The sequence below is a fragment of the Fusarium poae genome, chromosome 1 (genome assembly GCF_019609905.1).
Source record: "Fusarium poae strain DAOMC 252244 chromosome 1, whole genome shotgun sequence".
NCBI lineage: Eukaryota > Fungi > Ascomycota > Sordariomycetes > Hypocreales > Nectriaceae > Fusarium > Fusarium poae.
This window is the reverse complement of record NC_058399.1, coordinates 11,873,298-11,901,277: the sequence shown is the minus strand read 5'-3', so window position 1 is coordinate 11,901,277 and position 27,980 is coordinate 11,873,298. Positions and strand designations below refer to the sequence as shown.

Below are 27,980 nucleotides of genomic sequence, written 5' to 3'. Positions count from 1 at the left end.
TGTAGAAGTGTGGGGAGATGTGAAAGGAGGGAAAGAAGAGGGGGTGGTGTGTGGTGGGGGAGAAGTGAATCATAGTGGGACTGCGGTGCAGCTTGGTTCTTTGCTCGGCGGCTTTACTGTTTGGCTGCTTTAATGCTTTGCCTCTGTGCTGCTTTGTGATAATTGTGATGTTTGTAAAGTAGAATAATGGTTATTTGCCTTTCCTTGTCTTATTAACTGCATTGCATTAACTGTTGTTTGTTGTTCCTGTGGAGTAGTGGTAAATTGCTAGCTATATCTGCTTACTTTGCTGTTTATCGCTTCCGTCTTGGGCTGGTGAATTTAAAGCTGTTGCTGGAATGCTATAGCATAACTAAGGAACTGAAATAATGTTTAATGAGATGCAGGTTGCAACGAGGGTCTGTAACTAATGCAGGCCTATAGCTATCAAGGGACTTAAACAGGTGCATATCACCGTATAGCAATCAAAGTCGCTGGATGGCCTTCCCTTCCTTGCAGCTCCCTCAAGTCTGAGGGGTTTAACAGCAGTCCATACACGCCAACCAGTCAAATAACCCACCACATCGTCTCTTGCCACGTCTTCACAACACTATAACTTGCACACGATGGAAAAATAGCCTGCCACGTCTTCCTTGTCGACCTGCCTGACGATAGCATTCTGCACATGATAAACTTGAATGCGAGCTTTGGGCGGTATATGCCAAAACCTATTATGTGGAGGGTTGGATCTCGGGAGGTGCAGGTCAATTCGTTACCCTGTCAGGTCCATATGGTCTTCGTCATGGTTTCTTTCATGGGTAGCGTCTGCGCGAAGGAGGTAGTCGCCGCTGAGCGTCATGCGGCTTGAGGTGAACCGGACGGAGGCTGATACCTCATCGAGGACCCCTCTGACGATAGGTAACTGACACCCGACTAGCCTTGCTTCAAGCAGCTGTACAAGCGTGCCAAAGCCGACTTGGCCGGTAAAGTGATACTCGTACCGAAGAAGGGGTTGTGCTGTGCTGGGGACACATATAAACGTACAGCAGTAGGTGCTGTTATCGGTCCCTCCTAACCCAAGGCGCTCTCTCATACACTCATCGAATGTCTTCCAACTGTAATGGAACCTTACGGGAGCGTGCCCAGCAATGGGTAATTGACCTGCGTCGTCGGTATTCAGTCGAGGGTCTGGTTCAAAAAAGGCAGCGAAGCTGCCGTGGCTAATATCGCCAACGTTGGTGCCTGTCTCGAACACAATATCGTCGACGGACAGCAGAGTAAATGCCTCAGCCTCGCTCGTTACGTCGCTCCTTGCTCTCCTGCAACACAGCATTGTCAGTTCATCCCGTCTGACGATCAACTCGGAGGCAAGCGGACACAGTCCCTTGCGTATTTCTTACTTGACCAGACGGCGCTGCTCTTCGCTGGCCACATCGGCATCGTGCTGGCGCTTGTTGCTCATGGGCTCAGAGTTTCGGGCTCTGTCAGGAGATGTACTGCGTAGGAGTATGGTCAGTTTAATTTGCGAGGGCATAGCGGATGTGAAACTAATATGTTCCAATATTGTACGCACCTTGCTCCGGCGACGCTGTATTGAATATTGCTTTAGTGTGTTGTGCTGAATGTTCCTTGCGAATTCGAAGTGATAACCGAGGTCTGTCGTTTCCGATATAGTTCAAAGAGGTAGCAGATGTTTCAAGAGTGTCCTTTGCAAAGCGCATTGCCCAAGCACCACTGCTGCAATTGGCGAGGTGGGGTAACAGAATTAACACCAGCACCGAAAGCAGGAAAACATTGCAGTGACTGTTCCACATCTTGTCGGCAAGGAGTCGGATGGCCTGCGTAAGGAAGCTCTTAGGACGGGGGTTATATAGGCAGGAACTTGATAGTCGCGCGTATTTAAATAGTCAGGGGGAGAGAGAGGGGTCCTGGGATAGTTTATAAGTTAAATGCTGGCTAGAGCTCATGTCGGTGATGGTATTCTGGGAATGACAATGTGTAATCGGCGAACTAAATTCATTCGGCTTTACTGTGCCTTATAAAATAGAATGTAGGAGTGGCATTGTACTGATTAATGTTCGAAAGAGGACTGAACATGTCCCGCTTTTTTAGGGCAGAGGGGCGATAGATCTCCGATCTTAGGTGCTACATGTGCAATTCTAGAATTACACTAGCTCCAGGGGTTTACCTGAAACATCTCCACTCTTAAGCACCAATAGCATTAGAATCTACATAGCAGCGACTGTATTGGGTGCAGTTTATGTGTAATGCATGCACTGACCAGCTGGCCGTATCAGATTACATATCTTATCTAGCACCTTGTCTCATATCTTATCGCGTATCTTAGTGCGTATCTTCTTGCCAGTACTACTATGGCGTATTTGCCTATGGATTTGCAAATTTAGTTCTGTACTGCATAGTAATAGGAATAGTAAACAGGTTTTCTAGATCTTATTGATCAAGTTATGGCCAGGGCAATATAGGCCCTCACTTGATTAGGTATATCTCTTGAATAGGTTTTATTCTGTCTCTGAATATCCTCTCGTTCTGTCGGCTCAATATAACGATTCTTGCCTGTCTGTGCACCCGTGATACATCGTTCACGACCTTCTCCACAACATCATTGAATGAACCTTGTTGCCCGCCGCGTAGTTCGCTGTCTTAATACTCCTCAGTGACGATACCAGATATCGCCGGCCATACAGCAGCAGAGCGGCGCTTGATCAGTAGATAACTGTCACATGAGGGGTGGCCCCGTCGAAGAATGGCATTCAAACGGGACTCAAAGGCGTTCCATCCTTCCTCGCCTTTGATATCCATCCCTGCCAATAAGCATGGACCGTCGTAATACCCCACATGGAGCACATCAGTCTGCTCGACCATATGCCCAAACGACAAAAGCTTGCTAAGGAGTTCGGAACGGCAAAACCCGAAGATAATGGCATCTTCATCATTTTGTGCACAGGCAACAACGTACTGGTAAGTTCCAGTATTACCTGTCCATACGGGCTTGCGATCGTCGATACAATTGGTGTCATTTGCCGTGTGAAACTTGACCTTGGCAAGTACTTGGCCTGCGACGCTGTGCAGGTTAGCGCAGTCTGCTCAATTGAGTTAGGGTACTACTTACTCTCCGCTGTGGGCTTCGAAGGGAGTTATCCTGCGAAACGACTGCATCAGTATATATGTCGGCCTGTATTTGTTGCCTCGCTAAAACGTACATATTGCCGATATCGACTGCATTGCTGTGTGGCTGTGCGAGATGGAAGACGCAATCGGTGATCTCGTGCAGAGGGGGCAGTTTGATGAAGTTGACCTCGATGTGGGCGTCCGTGGCATCGTACTCGCGGGTGCCTTCCCCATCCCGAATCTTTTTCTTGTTGGTCAGCTCATCAACCCATCGCTCAAAACCTCGAAGGCCAGCGACTCCGCGGCAAAACAACATATCCTCGCCATCAAAATCTAAGTTCGTCTTGAAGAGAAAACCACCGGTATCGCCTTTGGCCTCTGGAAATGCTGCGACAAGGTCGTCATTGTAAACAGTTGGGATGTCGTTGAAGTTGGGCCGGAGGATTTCTCCATCACTGTTCGGTACGCAAACGGCCGCGCCGTCGTAGTCGAATATGATGATTGGCGGTCGCTGTGAGGGCCTGTGGAAAGGGGAGTAAAATGTTAGCTCTGTGATCGTTGTGTCATGCCTTAACGTTGTTATTCCCTGTCTTACTCACATGATTGATGCGATGACTGAGGTAACCTCTGGCCGAAGTGCGAAGTAAAGTGCGAGCTGGTGGCGCAAGGGAATGCAGCAAAGGAATAAATACAGATATCTTGTGCAGGGGCAGACTGCGAGGAAAAGGCGGCTGATGGTGGAAAAGTCAAGAAGAAAGAGAGGCTGGTGAGTTGAGTGGGAGGAAGAAGAAATGCACAGGCTGCCTCTGTTTGTGCAAAAAGTAAAGAGGATGTTTGGCACCGCTAGGGCAGAATAGGCAGAAAAGCAGGCTCGGTGAATGTTCGGCTTCTAAAAACCGGCTGCTTACAGCATCGTCAAAACACCGGGAAATTGAAGCTATTCGCATCGTGTTCAATCGATGTGTCGTGCAGTCAGGGAGACAACATGTCGGTCGACAGTGGAAACAACGAAGTGAAGCAACTTAAGGTCGTCCTGCCTCCCCAACCCAAGCCCGAAGATATCTTCACCGCCGAGCACCTGGAGTATATTAGCCGTGAGCACCAAGCAAAGCTGAGAGGACTGGAGCCTAAGCAAAAGAATGATGCTGCGATGAGGGAGATCGTCGACATGAAGCATCTGAAGCTGAGACTACCGTCATATCAGTTCCTAAAGTCAGAGACACAGTGGCCAGCGGGGGGTAGATACGTTGAAGTATCGCTTGCCTCGCTAGGATTGAACATCGCGATAAAACTTTCACCTATTAAATAGGCGGAACTCCTTATGCAGATGATGCAAGTTATTGGCGAATGGGTAGTCGATTTCCTCGGCCAGTATACCAGCGGCATAATAGCGTGAAAAGCCTTGAGATCTAGGTTCAACGGCATCGCAGTGCAACACCGATCGAGCCTCTGGTCTAAGATCATCTCAAAGAAGCTCAAGAGCACCGAAGAAACGGTAAAGCACGTTGATGAGTTCCCCCTCCTTGTTCGCCGATACAGAGCAACGGAGGGAGCCATGCCCGATGAGATTGAACAAGTCACATTCATCTCAAGCGTTGAAGCGATATACCCCAAGTGGGTTGGTCTTGTGAGATTCGCTCAACGCATCTCAGGACCGGTGATGGAAACTGAACAACGCCAGAACGACCTCATGGATGAATCGAAGCGACTTCAACGGGCGAAGAAGACCGAATCAAAGTCGCCGTCCAAGGACACCAACGAGTCGAACGCGTCTCTTGCAGCCGAATCGAATAGATCATCGAACACTGGTCAACACGGAGGTCAGCAAGGTGATCGACAGAGAAGCCACAATCAACAAGGTTAGAACTGCCCACCAAAAGACTACTCCGAATGCATATGTCATGAATACAATCAGAAGGGTCATATCAACAGAAAATGCCCGAATCTGAATAACAACACACCGACCGGATCATCCAACCTTAACAATAACAATAACCGAAGGCCTAACCAGAGCCACGCTGCTGCCTCGAATCGAGAGGCTGCGAATGACGAGAACGATAGCTTCTCTTTTGCATGCAATGCAGGAGATTCCCCTGACGCCATTGTGGCGATATACAAGAGATTTCGGGCGAAGAAGGAGGCATCTCATAGAGTTGCAAAAGATGTGGTTGATTTATGTGAGGAAGGCCCTTTGGAGGCCGGTTATGCCTCCTCTTATATTTCTGAGCTTACGGCATATGATGCCCCTTACCTAAATTCTGATGCTTTTGACGATAATTAATAACGATCCCTAAGTCGCCTACTATACCTCTTAATAGTAATCCTATTACACTTAATTAATACTGAACCGAGTAATGAGAAAGATCGATTGCTTTGGGATTCAGGAAACGATTTATATATTATAAACAACGAAAAGTGGTTTCGCGAAGGAGATTGGTGCAACATTAATGAAACTATCCTAACTGCGACCTGCGGGGGGTTTATGTACCTGACCGCGGTGGGGACCGCCTTCCTTACCCTCTACAACGAAAAGTCAATCAACACAATATCTCTTCAGCACGCCGTTTTGGTAGAAGGTTTCCCCTTGAATGTGTTCAGTGGTGAGAAGCTCTATCTTGGAGGCAGTTATCTCGAGAAGAACAACATTTGCAACTCTCGTGGAGACGTTCTCACAACTATCAACGTCAAGGCAAGAGGCTTTCATCTTCAAGTCGCCAAAGGAGTTATCGCGACTTAAGCAAAGAAGCAGGTAATACTGACTACGAGAAAAGTACATAAGACCAACCTTTAGCACGGGAGACTAGTTCACAGCAACTATAAAGCCGTCAATAAGACAAGGAAGGCTATGACCGGAGGCATTATACCTACTTAGCTGGTTAAAGCCGTCTGTGGTCCATATAAAATCGCGAAGAGCACACGATATAGCCCCAAGGATACACAACAGCGATCCATAAATCCCTCTACCGTATGCACTTCGGTCTATATAAGTTCACAGCGGTGACTCCAGAAGGATACAGAATCATGTTCCATGCCGTATGTGACGGATCACGATGGAAGAAGATGCAGCTACTCCGTGATAAATTATCTGCAACAACGTTCATTCACGAGTTCATGGATAGCTGGAGAACGATGACTCAGGGAGAGGCTCCTATCGAAGTGCAAATCGACGGAGGCCGAGAGTTCCTCAACTCAGTATACAAGATGTTCTTCTGCAACAGAAGCATCGAGGTTATCGTCACTCCTCCTTAACAGTATGAATCTAACGGCCCCGTCGAATGCAACCATGGAGTAGTGCCTGACAAAGCCTGCATAGCGACGATCAAAGGCGATATCCCTGTCGAGCTTTAGGGGGAGATACTTCTTACCACAGTCGATATGCTGGTTGCCATAGCATCTGAAGTACTGATTTAGAAGACCCTATATAAAGTCCTCTACAATAATTACAGACGAGGAGAAAATAAGCCAGGTATCTCACACCTCTGAACACTTGGTTGCAAGGCATTTGTTAATATTAAGCCGGAGACCAGGAAGAAGTTAAAGAACGCTGCCCCGAGAGGACGGTTGGGCATCTTCATCGGCTATCACGGCACACGCCTCTTTACGATTTACAACCCAGCAATTAAAAAGGTCATCATAATAGATAATATAGTATTCTACGAGAAGATTCCCTTGCCTAACGATCACAATACCCTCAGAACCTGCCTGCCTAGAGTATTTAAACCTAAGCACTCACCGAAGCAGCTCAGGGTAATTGATAATGATAAAGCTTAACCCGCTGTAATAACTACACAACGCAGACTCAATCCCGCCAATGTGCAAGCCGCGATAAAGCAAGACAATATATAATAGTATAGAGAAGGCTGCTACACCGAGATTAAGTCCCTATTTAACAGCAGATATATTGAATTTATCTAAAATAATAATACCGCCAGGGAAAAAACCTATCTTAGTTAGATAGATACTTAAATATAGAGGCAATAGACGCAGGGATATTATATGCTATAAAGGCAGGATTATTATGCGCAGATTTAAGTAATAAAAGGCATAGATTGCATAGAGACCTTTATATCTACTGCCTAAGCCTCCTCTTAGAGAATGATCCTTATATATACTATATAATACTGCCGAAAGGCTATTCAGTCTTATATAGTTACTGCTTATCCTTATAGTAATCTTAATAAAGAGATATTTATATAATGCTTTAAACTGCTTAATAAATTTCTGCCTAATAAGTAATTCTTATATTATATAGATAAATATAATTATATAAAGGATAGTATTATTTACTTTAATTAGGCAATCTATAGACTTTAGTAATTTAGCTATTAATAGTAAAAAAAAGCTAAAAAATAAAATAAATAAGATTAATAGCTATTACTATAAATCTTATATAATATAGTAATAATTACTATATATAGTTATTTATAAAATATAAATATTTATTATTATTTATAATATATAGATATTTATTATTATTTATAAATATATATTTATTATTATTTATATATATAGTTAGTAATTATTATTAATATATATATTTAGAATTATTAATATCTATATAGGGAATAATATTTATATATACTTTTAATTTTTATTATTTATATTAATATTATAATTATAGTCTAGAATTTTAATTATTATAATACTGGTTATTATATTTATATATTAATATTATTTATATATATATACTTATTATTACTTATATTTATATATTACTTATATTTAAGTTTTATTTATATATATATATTATTTATATTTCTATATTTTTTATATTTTTATATTATTTATATTTATATATTTTTATTATTTATTTATAAAAAGCTATTACTTATATATATATATAGTTATTATTTATATAAGTAATACTATTATATATAACGTACATGATAAGCGGGTGCAACAGACAAGCGAGTGCAACAAAAAATCCCGTAATTTACATCTTCTCAACTTAATCAATTAATTTTCAACCACCAAATATGCCAGACCCAAATATTGAGGCTAGGATTCTTCTTGCACTTCGTGCCCTTCAAAATGACCCAAAATTAAGTCTCCGACGCGCCGCAGGCATCTACCAGGTCCGTTATTGGACTTTATATCGCCGACAGAAGGGTATCCTTTCTACGCGTGATTCTATCCCAAAATCACGCAAACTATCTGATCTAGAAGAACAGATCATAGTTCAGTTCATTCTCGATCTGGATTCGCGAGGGTTTCCCCCGCGACTGCGTTGTGTTGAGGAGATGGCTAACCGATTGCTCGCCGACCGCGAGACGCCGCCTGTCGGCAAGCGCTGGGCCTCTAACTTCGTCAAGCGACACAAAGACCTCAAGACGCATTTCCCCCGTAAATATGACTACCAGAGAGCCAAATGTGAAGATCCGACCATTATTCGCAACTGGTTTAGGCTCGTAGCAAATGTAATTGCGAAGTATGGCATCCGACCTGATGAAATCTACAACTTTGACGAGACTGGCTTTATGATGGGCGTTATTGCGAGCGGAATGGTCGTCACAGGTGCTGAAAGGCGTGGAAGACCAAAATCAGTGCAGCCTGGAAACCGGGAATGGATTACAGTCATTCAGGCGATCAATGCCGAGGGCCAAGCGATCCCGCCGTTCATCATAGGTGCGGGCCAATATCACCTCGCCCACTGGTACCGAGAAAGCAACCTCCCGGGCGATTGGGCTATTGCGACGAGTCCTAATGGCTGGACAGATAACGAGATAGGCCTCGAGTGGCTAAAGCACTTCGACCGGTGTACTACCAAGCAATCAAAGAATCGCTATCGTCTCCTGATCCTCGACGGACACCAAAGTCACCACTCGGTCGACTTTGAGAGATATTGCAAGGCAAATAAAATCATCACGCTTTGTATACCGCCTCATTCGTCTCATCTGCTGCAGCCTCTTGATGTCGGGTGCTTTGGCCTGCTTAAGAAGGCTTACGGGCGAGAAATCGAGCATTTGATCAGATGCTCCGTAACCCACATTTCCAAAACCGAGTTCTTGCCGGCTTTTTACACCGCCTACCAGGCCACAATGACAGAGAAAAATATTAAAGCAGCCTTTAGAGGAGCCGGACTTGCTCCTCTCGACCCAGAAAGTGTAATCTCGAAGCTCGATGTGCAGCTGCGGACTCCAACGCCTGTGGAGGAGGTAGTTAGCCCCTCGACCCCTTGGGTCTCAAAGACCCCAAAGACTATCCTTGAAGCCGACTCTCAGCTTGAATATCTTGAAAAGAGAATCAAAAGGCATAAAAGTAGCTCTCCAGAGTCAATTCTAGAAGCATTGAGGTCTTCTTCCAAGGGAACAAAGATAGTTATGCATAAGGTTGCCTTATTAGAGGCCAGGGTCCAAGATCTTGAACAGGCAAATAAGATACTAAGCCGGCGGCGGAGGGCAAAAAGAACCCGGCTACAGAAAGGAGGGGTGATGACAGTAGAGGAAGGAAGGCAAGTAATTGATCAAACGGATGTTGATGCGCAGGCGGTGGCTGGACCATCGAGAAGTGGTGGTCAAGGAGGGCCTCCGCGAATGAAGGAAAGGCGCTGTGGAGCGTGCGGCAAGACAGGACATAATGCAAGGACCTGTCAGATACTTGTCGCTATGTCTATGGAAGAATATAGCGATTAATTTTACTTAATTAATAGTCTGTTGTGTTTTTATTGCTATTTGTATCTGAGATGTTGTGATGTTGTGTTGCACTCGCTTGTCTGTTGCACCCGCTTATCATGTACGTTACCTTATATATAGGGCTTTATATAGTAATTAAAGTATTATATATTCCTATTTATACTTACTTTCTATTTATATTCTATATCTATTATAAGTCTTATATATAGAAAAGTTTAACTTATTATAAGTTAAAAAGTAATAGCCCTTAGCCTTATAGCTAAACTTCTTATATATCTTTAGCCTAGGGATTAATATATTTCTATTTAGTAATAATTATATATTCTTATCTATTAAATCCTATAGTATCTAGAGGTATTACTCTAATAATAAAAATAATACTATAAATATAATTACTGCCTATAGCTACTCTCTAATAGTTTTATAGCAGTTATAGTAATAATACTTTACCTTATTAACCTTAGGTTTAATAGCTACTTTATAGATTAAATAAAGTAAAATATTAAATTACTTATAAAGCTAAATTATCTAGTCTACTATATTATTTTTTATAGTTATATATAATAGTAAGTAAATAGTATTACTACTAATATAAAATATATAATTTAAATCTAGCTATATTTAAATAATAATACTATTATTATTTAGTATTATAATAATACCTACTAATATAAATATATCTAGCTTAATATAAATAGACTTACTTTTATTATTACTATAGTAATATATAAACTTTATTTTTAAATTATTAATTATAATTTACCTATATATAAAGAATTAATTAAACTCTTCTTTCCCTTTATTATTTTCTAGGCTTATTATTAGTATTTAGTATTAATTCCCTATTAACTTAAGGTTAAGGTTTATCTATTTTTAACCTAATTACTATTATTATCCTAAGGGAATATTATCCTAAGGGAATAGCCTATATATAACCTATAACTACTATATAATCTTACTAACCCTAAGTGTTTATTTAGCCAGAACAATACCTAGACTAGAGACTAGGCTATATTAGTATTAACTATTACTAATTGTATATTTTACTGCTATTTATCTCTCTCTTAATTGATATTATTTCTTTATTTTATATAATTAATATTAAGCTTATATACCCTTAAAACTAAGTCTTATATAAGAGATATAAATAGAATAATTATAATACTAATTGGTTTTCTATTTATACTTTATTTATTTTTTATAAAAGCTAGTAATATAAATAAAATACTTTTACTATTACTTATTAGCAATATTATAATAAGTAACTTACTCTAAATATTATTATTCTCTAGTTATATAATCTAGTATATACTATTATACTATTATACTATTTTTTATTTTATATCTTTGCCTAGTATATACTTTAGCCTAGTATCTATCTCTATATTTTTATAGTAAGGGACTAAGTTACTATTTAATAAGAGTCTTAGTAAAATTACCTACTAATAGTAATTATATATTAGTTATAATAAGCTTATTCTTATACCTTACTCTATAGCGCTATTTCCTTATCTTTTCTATATTAATATTAATTATAATTTATTTTAATAATTTTAATATATTATATATATATATAATAGCAGAGTAAATACTATTATATATACCTCTTAGTCTATAGTAAGCCTTTACCTCTTTACTAATCTATTAACTATTAATATAATATTATTATTATAAGTCTAGTATTTTCTATTATTAAAATTACTATTAGTTTAAGCTAGAAATTAATACTATAGATAGTTAATCTTCTGGAAATTTAATAATATCTCTAGCTATAATTAACTTAGAAATTAAAGATTAATAGTATAATAATTCTATATAATTTAACTTCTATATATTACTTAAATATTCTATATATATTTAACTTTTAATTATTAATATATTTCTCTAGTTAATAGATTAGCTACTTTATTATTATTATTTACTATAGTAATTTCTAGTTTAACTTATTAAATAATTAATCTTTTAATTTAATAATCTATCTTAATAGCTATATACTAATAGTTTAAAATAGTTAATTAAACCCTAATCTATATACTTATAATAAGTATAAGCTACTTACTTAGCTTTACTATATCTTAGATTTTCTTCTTAATTAACTTTTATAGCTATAGGCTAATTACTTTAAATAGGCCTTAAATACTAAAGAGCTAATATAGTATCTTTTTAAATAGTAGTAATTATATAATATATACTACTATTATTAAGCTTAGGCCCTTAAGTAAGAAATATATTACCTTTTAGCCTTACTTACTATTTAATCTCTTACTTTTATTTTAATTTATAATAAGTATTACCTGCCTATTAAAGATAAATATATTCTTTAGTAGCTAATTAATATTATAATACTTTAGTATTAATACCTTTAGACTTTACTTAAGCTACTTTCCCTATATATATATAACTAGGAATATACTTAACTAGAATTATTATAGCTAGCTTGTCACAGCTCGAAGTCAGACCAACCTACCCTAGAGTCACAAGTGGATCAGATCACGTGGCGATAGCGTTATCGCCGTAACCTTAGTTAGACCGCCAGTCAGATCCTGAACGTAGCTCCTTGAGCTACGTCTTGTTAATAGAGCCTGACCTGCCTGCAGTGCCTATCCGTAGCAATAGAACCTATTACGCCCGAAGCGTTCCCTGTCCACCCGTACCGCCGGACTCAGCCCGTGACACTACGTAGCTCCTAACCGTTGGACACCGAACGCGATGTCTGCCCGCCCGCTCCCGCCCTTCCTGCCGGACAGCGTCGAGTCATTCCGTGACCATGCCCCGGAACACCTAGACGATTGGTTCGAATACTTCCGGAACGTTTATACCTACGCCGAGAACGCCCAGAACCGTATATCCCAGCTGGAGAATGAGACCCAGAACATGAAGGATAAACATCAAGGACTCGAACAATCCCTGCAACAAATCACCACTGAGCGTAACTTTGCCCGAGCCCAGCTCGAGTACACTGAGCAACAACACGAGAAGGCCCTAAAGAGGAAGGACGACGACATCTTCGAGGCCCGCCTCGCCGAACGTCGCGCCCTCGATGCCACCCGACCTACCGTACCTACTATCCGTGAACCCCCCGAGACTAGCGCTCCCGCTGAGCTTCGTGTAGCGACTCCTATGGGAACGACTCCTCCGCCTTCTTCCCGATCTACCGAATCAACCAGTCTTACCGAACGATTACCCGACCCTGACAAGTTTGAGGGCGAACGGAGCGACCTACGCCGTTTCGTCTCCCAGATACACTCAAAACTAAAAGCTAACCACGACCGATTCCCGACACGCCTCGCCCGAATGTCCTATGTAACTGGCCGTCTTAAGGGACGCGCCTATGCACAAGTCCTACCGCACATTAAAGCTGGTGAATGCCAACTCCCCGACTACCAGGATATTATCGATCTACTAGAACGCGCTTTTGGAGACCCGAACCGGATCAATAATGCCCGCGCCGAATTATTCCGCCTTCGCCAGACTCACAAGGATTTCAGCACCTTCTTCGCCGAGTTCCAACGCCTCGCGCTGGAAGGAGAAATGTCAGAAGAGGCCCTCCCTACCCTGTTGGAACAAGCTGTCTCCCGAGAACTACGCGGAATGCTTATACACAACCCACCGCCTAGCTATAAATATCACGACCTAGCCACCTTCCTACAAGAATTGGAAAACCGACGACGCCGCTTCGCAGCGGAGCCACAGCCTGCGTCACGAAAGACGAATATGCCGCTGAAGGAGTACCCCCAGACACTCCGAAAGAAGTCCCCATCGCCTCGTAGAGGGAGAAGCCCCCCCGAAAACCGCCAACCAGCCGGAGAACCTATGGACCTCAGCAATCAGCGCCGCTATAACCGCCCTAACCAACGACGGGAGAACAACCAGTGCTTCCGTTGCGGTTCAGCCAACCACTACCTCCGCGACTGTCCCGAACCTGACACACGTCCAACCAGGCTCCGTCAAGCCACCTTCGCTTATAGCCCCAACCGCACCAGCCAGCCCCCGTCTCCACACTCGCCTACATCCAGCCGCGCCAGTTCCCGCCGATCTAGACACTCCCGAGGACGCCAGGAAAACGGGGTGAGCCTGTCTTAAGTCGGCGCCAGGCTCCCCTCCCCGCACCTACTGTACCGAAGATTAAACTGTCCGCCGCCTCCGTTCATGGAATCCCGATTGAGAACGAGAACAACCAACGTTCGAACCTGATGATACTGCCTGCCAGCCTCAATGTGGCCGGAAGAGAACCAATTCCGTCTTACGCTATGACCGATAGCGGAGCGGAAGGAAAAGGGTTTATCGACGAGAGCTGGGCTAAGTCCCAGAACCTGAAGTTTAGACCCCTGAAGAGAACCTTCGAGATTGAAGTGTTCGACGGGCGACCTGCCGAGAGCGGGAAGGTCGCCTACTACGTCCGCGCCGGACTCCGCATTGCCGATCACGAGCAGAAGAGCATGATCTTCTACGTGACCCAGCTAGCCAGCTACCCTATTGTCCTGGGAATGCCTTGGCTAAAGCAACACGACCCGCAGGTGGGCTTCGCGGCCCACACGTTCACATTTAACAGCCCGTACTGCCAGAAATTCTGCAACACCCCAACCAAGCCTACAAGGATTAAGGCTTTACAGACCGTCCCGAAGAAGTTCATGCGCCAGATGAAAGGGAGTATCCCACCAGCCTTGGAGGGAAAGGATATCCTCCCGGTTTCCCTGCGAACCGCCCGAATATACAGCCAGAAGGACCGTTACCGCCTCTTCACCGTCACCCTGAAGCAACTGGACTACCTGCTTAAGCCTGAGCCAGAGGCATTCGTGCTGCCGGAAGAACTTCGAGAGTTCCAGGACGTTTTCTCGCCTAAGGAGGCAGAGAAGCTACCACCGCACCGATCTGGAGACCACCACATCGAGCTAACCCCAGGAGGAAAACTGCCGTTTGGACCCTTGTATGGAATGTCCCGGAACGAACTGACAGCCCTACGAGAGTGGCTAGACGAGAATCTGCGTAAAGGATTCATCCGCCCAAGCTCGTCGCCTGTAGCCTCCCCGGTACTATTCGTCAAGAAACCCGGCGGTGGTCTACGCTTCTGCGTGGACTACCGAGCCCTGAATAATATTACGGTTAAGGACCGCTACCCGCTCCCCCCTGATCAAAGAATCCCTGAATAACCTGTCTGGTATGAAATACTTCTCCCGTATTGACATCGTATCGGCCTTCAATAATCTGCGTATCAAGGAAGGCCAGGAGTACCTGACAGCATTCCGCACCCGATTCGGATTATATGAGTCACTGGTTATGCCCTTCGGCCTAACAGGAGCCCCCGCGACCTTCCAGCGGTACATTAATGATGCGCTGAGGGAATACCTGGATATATTCTGCACTGCGTACCTGGACGATATCCTGATCTATAGCCGGACCCGAGAAGAACATGTCGAGCAATTAAAGATGGTGCTTGAAAAACTGAGAGCTGCCGGGTTATTCGCAAACCCAGCCAAATGCGAATTCATGGTTACGGAAACCAAGTTCCTAGGCCTTATCGTGGGACGAGACGGCATCCGAATGGACCCTGCAAAGATCGAAACTGTTAAGAACTGGCAAACCCCGACCTGCCTGACAGATGTACAAGCTTTCACAGGATTTGCGAACTTCTACAGGAGGTTCATCCGTGACTTCTCTAAGCTTACAGCCCCGTTGAACCACCTGACAAAGAAAGACGTACCGTTCGTCTGGGACGAAACCTGCGAAAAGGCTTTCCGAGACTTGAAGGGAGCCTTCACATCAGCACCGATCTTACGCCCCTTCGATTGGACGAAGGACGTAATCCTGGAGACAGACGCCTCTGACTATGTATCCGCCGGTGTGCTGTCGCAATACGACGATGACGGAAGGCTGCACCCGGTAGCCTTCTTCTCCAAGAAGCATACGTCCACGGAATGCAACTACGAGATCTACGATAAGGAACTCATGGCCATTATTCGCTGCTTCGAAGAATGGAGACCCGAACTGGAGGGGGCACCCTCACCGATAAAAGTGATCACGGATCACAAGAACCTGGAGTACTTTACGACGACGAAGTTACTTAACCGACGACAAGCCCGCTGGTCTGAGTTCCTGTCCCGATTTAATTTCCAGATCACATATCGACCTGGGAAACAGGGAGTTAAACCCGATGCCCTGACCAGGAGGTCAGAAGACCTCCCTAAAGAGGGGGATGAGCGCTTAGCGCACCAAAGCCAGGTGGTACTAAAGAAAGAGAACTGGCAACTTCCGCCGCTACGAGTCCAGAGAGCCCGCATCCGCCACCCACTACAACAGAACCAACCCGCACCAACACCCGAGGAGCCGTCACTCTCAATAGAGCTACCAGAAGAGATCGACCGCTTGCTGAACGAAGGATACCAGACCGATGAAGACCTGCAGTCGATACTACAAGCCCTCAGGACCGACGCACCGCGACACCCGAAGATTACGCTTGCAGAGTGCAAGATCGTCCAGGAACGACTGTTGTACCGGGACCGCATCTATATCCCGAGCCACGACGCCCTCAAGACCGCCCTGCTGAAAGCCTGCCACGAACACCCTATAGCAGGACACCCAGGTCGTGCCCGCACTTATGACCTGCTTTCCCGGGATTACTACTGGCCCGGAATGTTGGCCTACATCGAACAATGGGTTAAGAACTGCCATACGTGTCGAAGAGCCAACCCAGCCCGAGAAGCGAAGCAAGGTGTGCTGAAACCCTTGCCTATCCCCGAACGAGCCTGGCAACATGTGTCAATGGATTTTATCACACATCTGCCGCCCAGCGAAGGAAATGACGCCATCCTGATTATAGCCTGCCGCCTGACCAAGATGAGACATATCATCGCATGCAAAGGAACCTGCGATGCCGAAGACGCAGCCCATTACTACCTGAAGGAAGTGTGGAAGCTACATGGGCTCCCACAGACTATAGTATCGGACCGGGGACCCCAGTTCGTAGCGGAGTTCTGGCAGAAGCTCACCAAACAACTGTCGATCAGCTCGCTACTATCCACCGCTTACCACCCTGAGACCGACGGATAGACTGAACGCCTGAACGCTGTGTTGGAACAGTACCTGCGAGCCTACGTGTCATACCTACAGGACGACTGGAACCGATGGCTCCCCCTGGCCGAGTTCGCAGCGAACTCCCTGAAATCCGAAACCACCGGCGTATCTCCGTTCTTTGCAAACTATGGATTCCACCCGCGAATGGGCTTTGAACCCACGATTACAGTCAGAGGAACCCCAGCCACTAGAGACGCAGAACAGTTCGCAAAGACGATGAACGACATCCTAGAGCACCTGAGATCAGAAAGCATTGCCGCACAAGCCCGTTACGAAGCCCAAGCGAACCGACACAGACGACCTGCCCGACGATACCAAGTAGGGGGACTCCAGTGTGGCTAGACGCCAGGAATATCAAGACCCTTAGGCCACAGAAGAAACTAGACTGGAAGAACATCGGCCCGTTAAAGATCGGCAAGGTCATCTCCCCGTACGCCTATCGACTGGAACTGCCCGCCAGCATGAAGATACACCCCGTGTTTCACACGAGCCTGCTAAAGCCAGCTGCCACCAATCCGCTGCCCGGTCAGAACGTAGACCCGCCACCGCCAGTAGAAGCCGAAGGAGTGGAAGAGTGGGAGGTTGAAGACATTGTGGATTCCCGATGGGACAGACGAGGCCGAGGAGGCCGCCCCAGGCTGAAGTATACTGTGAAATGGGCCGGATATGCAGACCCAACAGAAGTCCCTGCTGCCTACGTGGAGAATTCTGCAGAGATCGTGGCGAACTTCCACAGGAGATACCCTGACAAGCCCGGACCACAGTAGCCCGTCTCGGCAGAGCTCGATGCTAAAGAGGGGGGCACTGTCACAGCTCGAAGTCAGACCAACCTACCCTAGAGTCACAAGTGGATCAGATCACGTGGCGATAGCGTTATCGCCGTAACCTTAGTTAGACCGCCAGTCAGATCCTGAACGTAGCTCCTTGAGCTACGTCTTGTTAATAGAGCCTGACCTGCCTGCAGTGCCTATCCGTAGCAATAGAACCTATTACGCCCGAAGCGTTCCCTGTCCACCCGTACCGCCGGACTCAGCCCGTGACATAGCTAAGATATTTATCTATTACCTATTTATAGCATTTAATTTAATTATTACTATTCTTTATATTAATAATCTTTTATAGTATTATATTTAATAGCCTTATTAACTTCTCTATATTTAGCTTAAGCTATATATTCTTTTAGTTTATTATAAATAACTGCCCTAGGCCCTTAAATACTAAGCTATTAATAATATCTTATAGTTATATTATTTTATAGATTTAACTTTATTATCTATTTATAAGCTTATTAAGCTAGCTCTCTGCTTTTTATATAAATGCTTATATTACTTATTAAAAGCTATTTATAGTAATCTTATTACTTAAATAGTTAAGTATTATATTATTACTATTCTATAGTATTTATACTTACTTACTTTTTTTAATTATAGTAGCCCTTTTTATATATTATTTACTAAATAATAGTACTAAATAGTATATATAAGCTAATTATAAGTTAATTATAATAACCCTTTTAGAACTAATTAATAGCTATAAAGCTTATATTATAATTTAAGTTATTAGAGTTATATAGGTTATCTTTAAAGAAGTACTTTAATATTAGAATCTGCCTATATTATAAGAAATTAATAAGAAACTAGGTATATATATAAGATAGTATCTATATATTATTTTCCTTAATACTTAATATAGCTATAAAGTAGAGTAGTAAATTATAATATTACTTTTTCTTAAGCTTCTATTTAATTAACTTAATATAAAAGTTAAAGATAGCTTTATTAAGTATCTCTTTATTAAAGTCTTTTTCTTTTTCTTTTTTTTTTTTTTTTCTTCTTTATCTTTTTTTTTATTGCCCTTTATAACTTATTATTACCTTTGCCTTTTCTTTTTATTAATAATAGTATTAAGTTACTAAATAATATTAGCTAGGGAATTTTACTGCTTTTCTATAAATTAAATACTATACTCTGCCTTAGCCTTATTATACTTAAGTACCTAAATCTAAATATAATAGTATAAATACTACTATTAATATATATTATACCTATTTATTATATTTAACTGCTGCTTTTAGCTAAATAGGGTTAATATTAGCTTAGTTAAGTTAATATTATTAAGCTACTTAAGTATTTTATTTAGTATTTTATCTAGCCTCTCTATATAATAATTAAGCTTATATTAAAAACTCTTAGTTAATTTATATAGCCTCTAGTTTACTTTATAATACTTATAGGGCTATATTTATTGCTTAATTGCAATAAAAGCTAGTAATAGCCTTGCCTAGTATAATATTAATTTATCTCTTTATTATAAGTATATTAACTATTTTATAAATTATACTTATCTTAATTTAGTATTAATTTTACTTAATACCTTTACTTAATATTACTATTTTATTTTTACTTTCTTTAGATCCTTTTTATATACCTAGATAGTCTATAGTAATAAAGTATCTTTAATAATTATACTATTATTAATATATTTAATAGTTAGATTACTATTAATATTAGTAGTTTTAATACTTTATACTAAATTAATAATCTAATACTTTATATATAAGGCTTTATATAGTAATTAAAGTATTATATATTCTTATTTATACTTACTTTCTATTTATATTCTATATCTATTATAGGTCTTATATATAGAAAAGTTTAATTTATTATAAATTAAAAAGTAATAGCCCTTAGCCTTATAGCTAAACCCCTTATATATCTTTAGCCTAAAGATTAATATATTTCTATCTAGTAGTAATTATATATTCTTATTTATTAGATTTTATTATATCTAGGGGTATTATCTTAATAATAAGAATAATACTATAAATATAATTACTACTTATAATTACTCTTTAATAGTTTTATAGTAATTATAATAATAATATTTTACTTTATTAACCTTAAGTTTAATAGCTATTTTATAAATTAAATAAAGTAAAATATTAAGCTACTTATAAAGCTAAATTATTTAGTTTACTATATTATTTTTTATAATTATATATAGTAGTAAGTAAATAGTATTACTATTAATATAAAATATATAATTTAAATTTAATTATATTTAAATAATAATACTATTATTATTTAATATTATAATAATACCTATTAATATAAATATATCTAGCTTAATATAAATAGACTTACTTTTATTATTACTATAGTAATATATAAACTCTATTTTTAAATTATTAATTATAATTTACTTATATATAAAGAATTAATTAAATTTTTTCTTTTTCTTTATTATTTTCTAGGCCTATTATTAATATTTAATATTAGTTTTCTATTAACTTAGGGTTAAGATTTATTTATTTTTAACCTAATTACTATTATTATCCTAGGGGAATATTATCCTAAGGGAATAGCCTATATATAACCTATAACTGCTATATAATCTTATTAACCTTAAGTGTTTATTTAGCTAGAATAATACCTGGACTAGAGACTAGGTTGCTGGCGCTATTGTATTTAATGCGCTATGCACCTGAAGAACCGTCGAGCACCAGTGGTTGTGCCAAGAGTCGTCGTCGCGTAGACCATTGGATATGACGCGCGAGGTCATTGTTTGCGTTGCTGTTATGGATGCGTTACCTATAAGTTGAGCACTGGCGAAGCCTCGATGGCTCTAGCCTTTCTCTATAAGCTCACTCGATTCACGTGACTAACCTAACGCCACGATGTCCGAACCATTCCTTTCAAGCCCTCTCCCGTCGATTCAGTCAGGTGCAACAGAGCGCGTCGAGTACTCGTCTTCGCCTCCTGTGTCGTCTCTAGGAACCTCGTTGCCAGCGACACCGTCACCCCGTCCTCGTGGAATGGCTGGCGACTTTATTCAGGTTGATTGGGCACTCTGGGGCTGCCAAGAGTGGGCTAAATGGCCCGGATTCGAGCGCTATACTGGCGGCCAGGACACGAGGGCGTGGTGGCAGCAATATGGGTATTGTGTCGAGGACCGTTCCAACTCGCGGCAGAGTAATAAGCTCAAGTGGATCTGTGCAGACTGCTTCGCCCGAGGCTTCAAAAAGAAGTCAGACTTCTGCTTTGTCTGTTCGACCGGAGCCGCTATTAAAAACCACCTCCGCAATGCCCATGGGATTCTGGTAAGTGCGTGCCTTTTGTGGATAACTCAGCAACAAGTATGTTGATTTGGTAGGCCCCAAACAATGTTGCCAGCGGTGTGCGAGCCTCATGTCTGAGCGACCAGACTATCACCCACTTTATCAATGCCGACCTGAATAATCCTCATGACCAGTTTCTTGTTAGCAAACTGCGTGGAAGGTTTAGCAGCAAAGGCCTCCGGATACTCCTCCTCGACTGGATTACATACCATAATCTGCCGTTCAACATTGTCAATACCGAGCGGTTCCAGCGGATCCTGCTCTACGGCAATCCCATCCTTGATGTGACCCACATTCCCTCTGCGAAGACGTTGCTTCGCATGCTCGAATCTGAGTACAGAGGTGCCGTCGGGCCGGTCACCGAAGTATTGCGCAGCGCTCGATCCCAGATCCATTTCTCCTTCGACGGTTGGACATCTAAGTCATACACTTCGTTTCTTGGGATCAACGCTCAGTTTATTGATAATCACTTTATCCAACACCGAATCCTCCTTGGGCTTCGACCCCTCTCGGGCAGACACAACGGTGCCTCACTCGCTGATGAGGTTGCTGATACGCTCGCGTTCTGGCAAATCAACGATCCGGACAAGGTTGGCTACTTCACGCTGGACAATGCTGCTAACAATGACACCTGCATGGATGATCTTGCCTTTGAACACGGATTCTCGCCTGAAGAGCGACGGATCAGATGCGCTGCGCATATCTTCAACCTCTGCGTGCGGGCAATGCTGTACGGTTCTAAGGGAGAGGACTTCGCGGCAATCATCGCTGCCGACGGCGACGATAGAGGTGACGGTGAGGAGCAACTTGACCAAGTCATCGACGAGGCCCTGGATAAAGAAATGGAAGACGACATGGATGAAGACTTGGAGGCGAACGCTGCAGTTCGTGTCCCAGAAGAGGATCTCCTATCATCCCACCCGGCTCCGGAAGAGATAACTGGCGCCACTTTCAGGGAGTACAGTGAGCACGGCGCCCCGGGAATGCTTCACAACATCGGGATCCAGCTGCGAGCGAGTCCACAGCTGTACGAGCAGTTCCTTCAGTCTCAGCGCAAGGAGTCTGGCCATCAATCAACGCTTCAGTGGGTCTTCAACAATGCCACCAGATGGAACTCGGACATGCGGATGATGGAGAGGGCGCTTCGCCTCCGCCCGGCTCTCAATACTTTCTTCAATGACGTTCAGAACCGTTGGGAAACCGAGGGCCTTTGTGAAAAACCGAAACCGGCAGTTCTGCAATACCGCTTAAGTGCGTACGACTGGAAGGTTATCGAGATACTTGTCAAGCTTCTAAAGCCTTTTGACGTTGCCACCAAGCAACTTCAGGGCGACGGTATCCCCGGCGCAAGGTCGACATGTGGTAGTTTCGATGAATACTTCCCTGTCTTCGAGATCCTACTTGACCACCTCGAAGGAGCTATTGAAGGTACGATCTTTGAAGAAGTTGAGGATCCAGTGACCAAGGAGAAAAAGGACGTCGAGGTTGCCATCTACGACGGGCTCGATAGCAGAACCCGTAGGTTGCTCAAGGTCTTTATCAAGCTCGGGTGGAAGAAGCTGCACAAGTACTACAACCGTCTGACTAGCGCAGCTTATGTCGGTGCTGTCGTCTTCAACCCCGCGAAGAAGTGGCGCCTTCTCGATCAACTATGGTCTTAAGTACCTTCTCGTAAGGCTAAAAGTTGGCGATTAGAGTATGAAGCAAAACTCTTAGAGATATAGGGGAAGAGGTATAAGGAGCGTGACGTCGACTATGAGGTATTTGTTACGTCTAATGAGGCCCTAATAGATTACATTGAACGTAGACTTGCTAGGAGTGTAGCTGGATCATCATGTACCTAGGGCTTGTCCTTAGTAACGTCCAGTGCCCGCAAGATCACTCAGAAGACAAAATATACAATAGTAGGAGCGACAGCCGATAACGAGTATGCTCACTACTATACTAAAGATATTGCTAATAGTCACTACTACAGAAGCAGATCGATTAACTGGTAGAAGATTAATAGAAGTCAGTATTTGCGACTGTCGCTAATGGCGGTTAATATACTCACTATTCTATTGTTGTCTGTAGAGAGCGAAAGGACATTTAGCAGCGTAAGGCGTATAACATTACCATTAAGAAGCTGACTAAGGAGGGAGATAGTGGCAATAGCTTAGTGTATTTGATTATGGAGTAAAGCTAGGATTTATATGCCTTTGCTGCTGCTGCTTAGCCTTAGTGATAATGGATAGGTTAATGCACTTGCGTCGCTGAAGGGGATAGACAATATTTAGCCTGCTTTTTACCTGGCCTTGCGCAATTTATAATATTCTATGACGTTTTATCCAAAGCTGTGATTCCCCTCTGCAACACTTACCCCTCATACTTAGGGGTATGAAGGCGTGACAGCCTAGTGATAATGACAAGGATCCATTGGGTTCCATGTACTATTGTTGTTTCGGTCCTCCCTGGGCTTCGTCTTACGCCCGATCCGAATCTACCGGAGCCACGTTCGATTCGGATCGAATCGACGGGACATAGATTATGGTGCGTTAGATTCGATACGAATCTACAGGAGGTACATTCGATTCGATTCGAATCCTCCGAGTCATGTTCGAATCGAACGCCAAGGCTTGGCATTCGATTCGATAGATTCGTAAGATGTCCATGCCTGGAGCAAAGTTGATCGAATGTATTAAGTTGGCGTGGGCAGCTATTACAACCGATCAAATTAATCGGTTAATTGATTCCCTTCCTCGGAGGCTTGACGCCTGCATTCGCGCCCGGGGTTGGTATACAAAATATTAAATAAAAAAAATCAGGGCTTTAAAATGATATATATAATTTTTTAATTGAACTTGTTGCGATGGAAATGAATTGATTTGAAGTTGTTACGGTTGAATTAGTGATGTTGTTACAGGGTGGGTGTTCTCAGACTTCTGGCGTTAAATTTTACCCTGCCCTACACATCGCGTTGGGCCGGAGCCGGAAAATCCACCTCCAGACCTGACACGTGGGCCATGGTGCCCGTGGAACCCCGCTCATAAGGCCCATTCGAACAATCAATTACTTCTCTACTCTGTAATCCACTCATCTCAATAAAAATACCATTGTCGCTAAGTAGTCATGGCACTTGTTGATACCCAATACCAGCATTTCATTCCTCAATTTATATTGAAACGCTTTAGCCACCCATTTGTATGCCCCGAGACGCCCGAAAACAAACTGAAGTGCAAGAAGAAGCATCACGAACGGTACAAATATCCAGGCGACGAAGTTGTGAACTGCTTGCGGCTATCTCCAGATGGATTCACTGTCGACGAACATCCTACAAGACGCATATGTGGTATTGAAGATATGTACACCGACAAAAAGGAAACGACACAGCTTCCTCGCCTTCTCGAGATCAAGTTCAGTGCTCTGGAAGGCCAAGCCAGTCGCATCATTCGGAAGATTGTTACAGAGCATCAGGCTTGTAAAGACTCTGTTACCTTGATGAGAACAGAACGCGACATCCTGCGCAAATTCTTGTTTCTGCTTATGTATCGTGGTCCAGGGCACTATCGAAGATTTGATCACGAGAGCATAGATGATTGCCATCCCAGCGATCAACCAATTCTAAAAGAGTATATGGATAAGCATAATCTTCAACGACCGATTGATGCTTGGCTGCATAGTTTGAGCGCCATCATCGATCTTCATATGGATCTGGGGGATGAATGGGCAAAACAAGTATATCGTTCTGTGTACTATTGTATTGCTACTGATTTTGTAGATCATGTCACGAATTACTGGATTGCGATTTGCACCCCGGCAAGCGAAGACCAGGAATTCATTCTGACTGATACGGGTTACAATGTCCACGAGGGACCAACAGTCCATTACCGGGACAGAGAAACAGGAGAGCACGCTGCTCTGGGTCCTAGCTTTCACTATTTCACGACTATTGCTCCAAGACTGGTTATCGTCATGCGAAGCAGGTACCTTCCTGAGCCATTCGAAGATGCCAATCCAGAACTCAAATCCGAGCGAGGATTTCTACGGAAAATTATGACGGACGCCCTGTTTGGCAAAGGCACCAAATCTATCTTAGAAGACATGCCTGTCCACAAAGCGTTCAACAATTACTCCAGCATAATTAATGGAAGGGTGACCCCGAGACCTGGATGGGATGGAAAGCTTCGTCCTAATGACGAATTCTCGTTTCCTTTTTTTAAGGTCAACACGGACCAGATGAGAATCATCAATGGTCTTCTGCTAGATCATGCATTCCATGGATCGATTATTGTTTTTGACCGAAAGGCCGTTTTTCTTAATTTACTTCAGTGGTATCTTGAGGAGCCTTGCGAAGTGGGAAAGAATCTGATAGGAGAGCATCATGACGCCAAAAAGGAATACATTACTCAGCTCGCTTATTTTATGGAAAACGAGGGGAGAAAAGTCAAAACCAACATAACTTCGTGGCCTGGAGAGCACAGCATCAATTTAAAACGTCTAAGAGAAATAGGAATGGAGGGAGCACGATGGGCTGAAGAGTTCTCTCAAGAAAGGAATAATGAAACCGAAGGGGACCACAAAGGTGCCGCCGATAAAGGTTCAAACGTTCAAGAGTACCACGATCGAAGGGTTAACCCTGAGCTAGTTCCAACATCTCAAGAATGGCACAATGAAACTGTGACGGATGGAGCAAAGGATGGTAAGTTTTGTCCAATCACCGGAAGCCTATAGCAGGCTAATCACCATAAATAGATTCGTTCTCGGGTGTTCCTGCTGAAGCCCTCAGAGCGTCCCTTATTATGCTCCAAGTCTGGGTGAGGAAAGCAGAGCTAGACTTCAAGGACGCCTTTCCAACCAGCAACAGACTTCAAGTCCTCCTATCAGACTATCAAGACCGGCAACCGATTGCCAGGTTCTGGCTATTCTTAAAGCAGTTCAGATACGCTATTTGGGAAAGTGACCGGAATGCCAATGGGCAAAAGCATGATCCACGAAGCTGGGATGAAGCTTCACCAGGGCCAGAGGATGATGTCACAAAATGTGAGTTCTGTCACTGTGATCAAACTTAGGTTAACAACGTCGCTTTTAGCAGCCATGCCCACAACGAAACAATCTGAAGCGAATGCGATGATGTGGGAGAGCTTCATCACCGACATCCGCAAAACCCGAACCCCTGACCCAGATTTCAATCTTGCTGAGCTCACGGCCTTTTTGCTTCGGGTTGGTGGAGAAGTTTACACTGTAAGCTCCAAGTTGGAAGAGTTATCACGGGGCATGGAGGAGAGAGTTCTGTTGAACGCCAAGACACGGGAAACCTCATCAGGCAAGGCAGAAAAGACCCAGCCAGTTCAAGTAATACGGCCGGCTGTAGATTATACACCGTTTTTAGTCTTCGTTCTTTTCCTTGTTCTTTTCCTGGTGTTTGTTCTTTTCGTGGTCTGGTTACTGATGACGTGCTTGGACTACATGGCGAGAGCGATGATTGAGGGAATAATTGAGCTTGGGGAATGGGCTGTGGATGCTTGACGTCAAAAACTGCTGATACAGACAGAAAATGAGTCCTATCCAGTAATAAATTTCAAAGTTAGATCAACTATGCCAACATGGTGCGGGTGCAAGGAGTCACTTAAAATATACCGACACACTCACCGGAGGTGTAATACAGTATGAATGAATGAATGAATTTATTCCGCCCAGGAGGATACGCCTCATAGGGCCCACAACATTAAGTCTCGTTACATTCTTTTCCGACTTCTAGCCCTATCCCTTCAATTGTGGAGGAGCTCCGGCAGGTATCCTGCCCCACACTATCCCTGTCAATGGCGAGGTACCTCAGGGAAACCACACGACACGTCATTGAGCAAGACCGTCCAACCTCCAATACAAGCCAATCTTAATCAGACAATGACTTCCCAATCAGCACTCACCACCTATTGAGGCACTTAACGCGCATGATGATAACCCACCCACCCCACTTACGAGCCACCCCCACATCCGAGCCATCCGAAAATGCCGCATCGTCAAGAACATCCCCTTTTTCAAACCATCACAACAATTGCCATTTATCGTCAAACAACGCCATTTTTTCACGATACCTTCTCCATCATACAATGAAGCATTATACCGAATTTGAGCTCCAACAAGCACTTGCTGATGTGGCTGCTGGCTGCCCTATTCGCCAGGCAGCTCGCGAATGGGGCATACCATACCAGTCCCTTCAGCATCGGCTGAAGGGCAGGCAAAGCAGAAATGCCGCGTGGGTTGATTATCAGCGGTTATCGCAGTCACAAGAGGCTAACTTGGCTGCTTATATATCTACCCAAGAAGCCCTTGGCATGCCCCTTACCCATCAACAAGTGAAGGGACTGGCAGAGCGTATGATGGGTGACATACATGGCTATATGAATATTCACGCTGATTTTCTCATATTCATATTATATTCAACTTATCTTGCAGAACACATATTCATATAACATATTCATGCATATTCATATAAGGGCTCACGTGATGCCAAGCTACTACAGTGAAGTGAGAGGAACCGATTGATGTAGCTATATAGCCCGAAAACTTCTCAATCGCCCCCGTTTGACCTGTACATTATTAAATATCACCCCCTATAGCCTCTGGATCACATGGGAGGCCTATCCTCCCCTCAGCCTACGGTCTAATATGTCTCTCACGCAGCTAATTGCCGATACACTCAATCTTCTCAATGCTCTCAATCAGCAATCGTAGCATATCCCATCTAGCTGTGCGCCTGGCCCCCGAAAAGGTCCGCTCTGGCTCTGCTGATTCTACTGGTACAGACACGATATCGATAGCCATACGGCTAAGCCGTGGGTACGCTATACGAACGTCCTCACTACACCACCATTGAAGGGGCGTAGTACCCTCTGCAAGTGCGATAGGAGCCTTGGAGATAAAACTATCGAAATCATCCTTGCCCCGTGCTCTCGCCATTGTCATATTTCACAGTTCTAAGCGCATCTTTGAGAGCATCGTATCCTTCTTTCGCTTTAAGAAAGTAGGCGCAGCCAAGGATTGCTCTGAGAGTTGTATCTCGACATCGTGGT

The 27,980-nt window shown here is 43.1% G+C and overlaps 5 protein-coding genes across 5 annotated transcripts; 3 read left to right on the top strand and 2 right to left on the bottom strand.

The window, feature by feature from the left end:
* Positions 1-751: 751 nt before the first annotated feature.
* Positions 752-4,055, bottom strand: FPOAC1_003865 (uncharacterized protein; the record flags this gene model as incomplete). The annotated part of the gene is made up of 7 exons (XM_044848420.1): positions 752-1,298; positions 1,380-1,475; positions 1,553-1,567; positions 2,957-3,061; positions 3,110-3,139; positions 3,201-3,619; positions 4,017-4,055. 7 exons carry the CDS (start codon positions 4,053-4,055, stop codon positions 752-754), a joined length of 1,251 nt encoding a protein of 416 aa, XP_044714336.1.
* Positions 4,056-4,093: 38 nt separating this feature from the next.
* On the top strand, positions 4,094-5,389 carry FPOAC1_003864 (uncharacterized protein; the record flags this gene model as incomplete). The annotated part of the gene is made up of 4 exons (XM_044848419.1): positions 4,094-4,360; positions 4,418-4,500; positions 4,555-4,937; positions 4,989-5,389. 4 exons carry the CDS (start codon positions 4,094-4,096, stop codon positions 5,387-5,389), a joined length of 1,134 nt encoding a protein of 377 aa, XP_044714335.1.
* Positions 5,390-12,449: 7,060 nt separating this feature from the next.
* On the top strand, positions 12,450-13,510 carry FPOAC1_003863 (uncharacterized protein; the record flags this gene model as incomplete). Its single annotated transcript, XM_044848418.1, has 2 exons — positions 12,450-13,273; positions 13,423-13,510. The coding sequence occupies 2 exons, from the start codon at positions 12,450-12,452 to the stop codon at positions 13,508-13,510; spliced, it is 912 nt and encodes a 303-aa protein (XP_044714334.1).
* Positions 13,511-24,036: 10,526 nt separating this feature from the next.
* On the top strand, positions 24,037-26,479 carry FPOAC1_003862 (uncharacterized protein; the record flags this gene model as incomplete). The annotated part of the gene is made up of 4 exons (XM_044848417.1): positions 24,037-25,606; positions 25,660-25,947; positions 25,997-26,148; positions 26,459-26,479. The coding sequence occupies 4 exons, from the start codon at positions 24,037-24,039 to the stop codon at positions 26,477-26,479; spliced, it is 2,031 nt and encodes a 676-aa protein (XP_044714333.1).
* Positions 26,480-27,591: 1,112 nt separating this feature from the next.
* FPOAC1_003861 (uncharacterized protein) lies at positions 27,592-27,867 on the bottom strand (the record flags this gene model as incomplete). The annotated part of the gene is made up of 2 exons (XM_044848416.1): positions 27,592-27,752; positions 27,798-27,867. The coding sequence occupies 2 exons, from the start codon at positions 27,865-27,867 to the stop codon at positions 27,592-27,594; spliced, it is 231 nt and encodes a 76-aa protein (XP_044714332.1).
* Between the last annotated feature and the right edge of the window lie 113 nt (positions 27,868-27,980).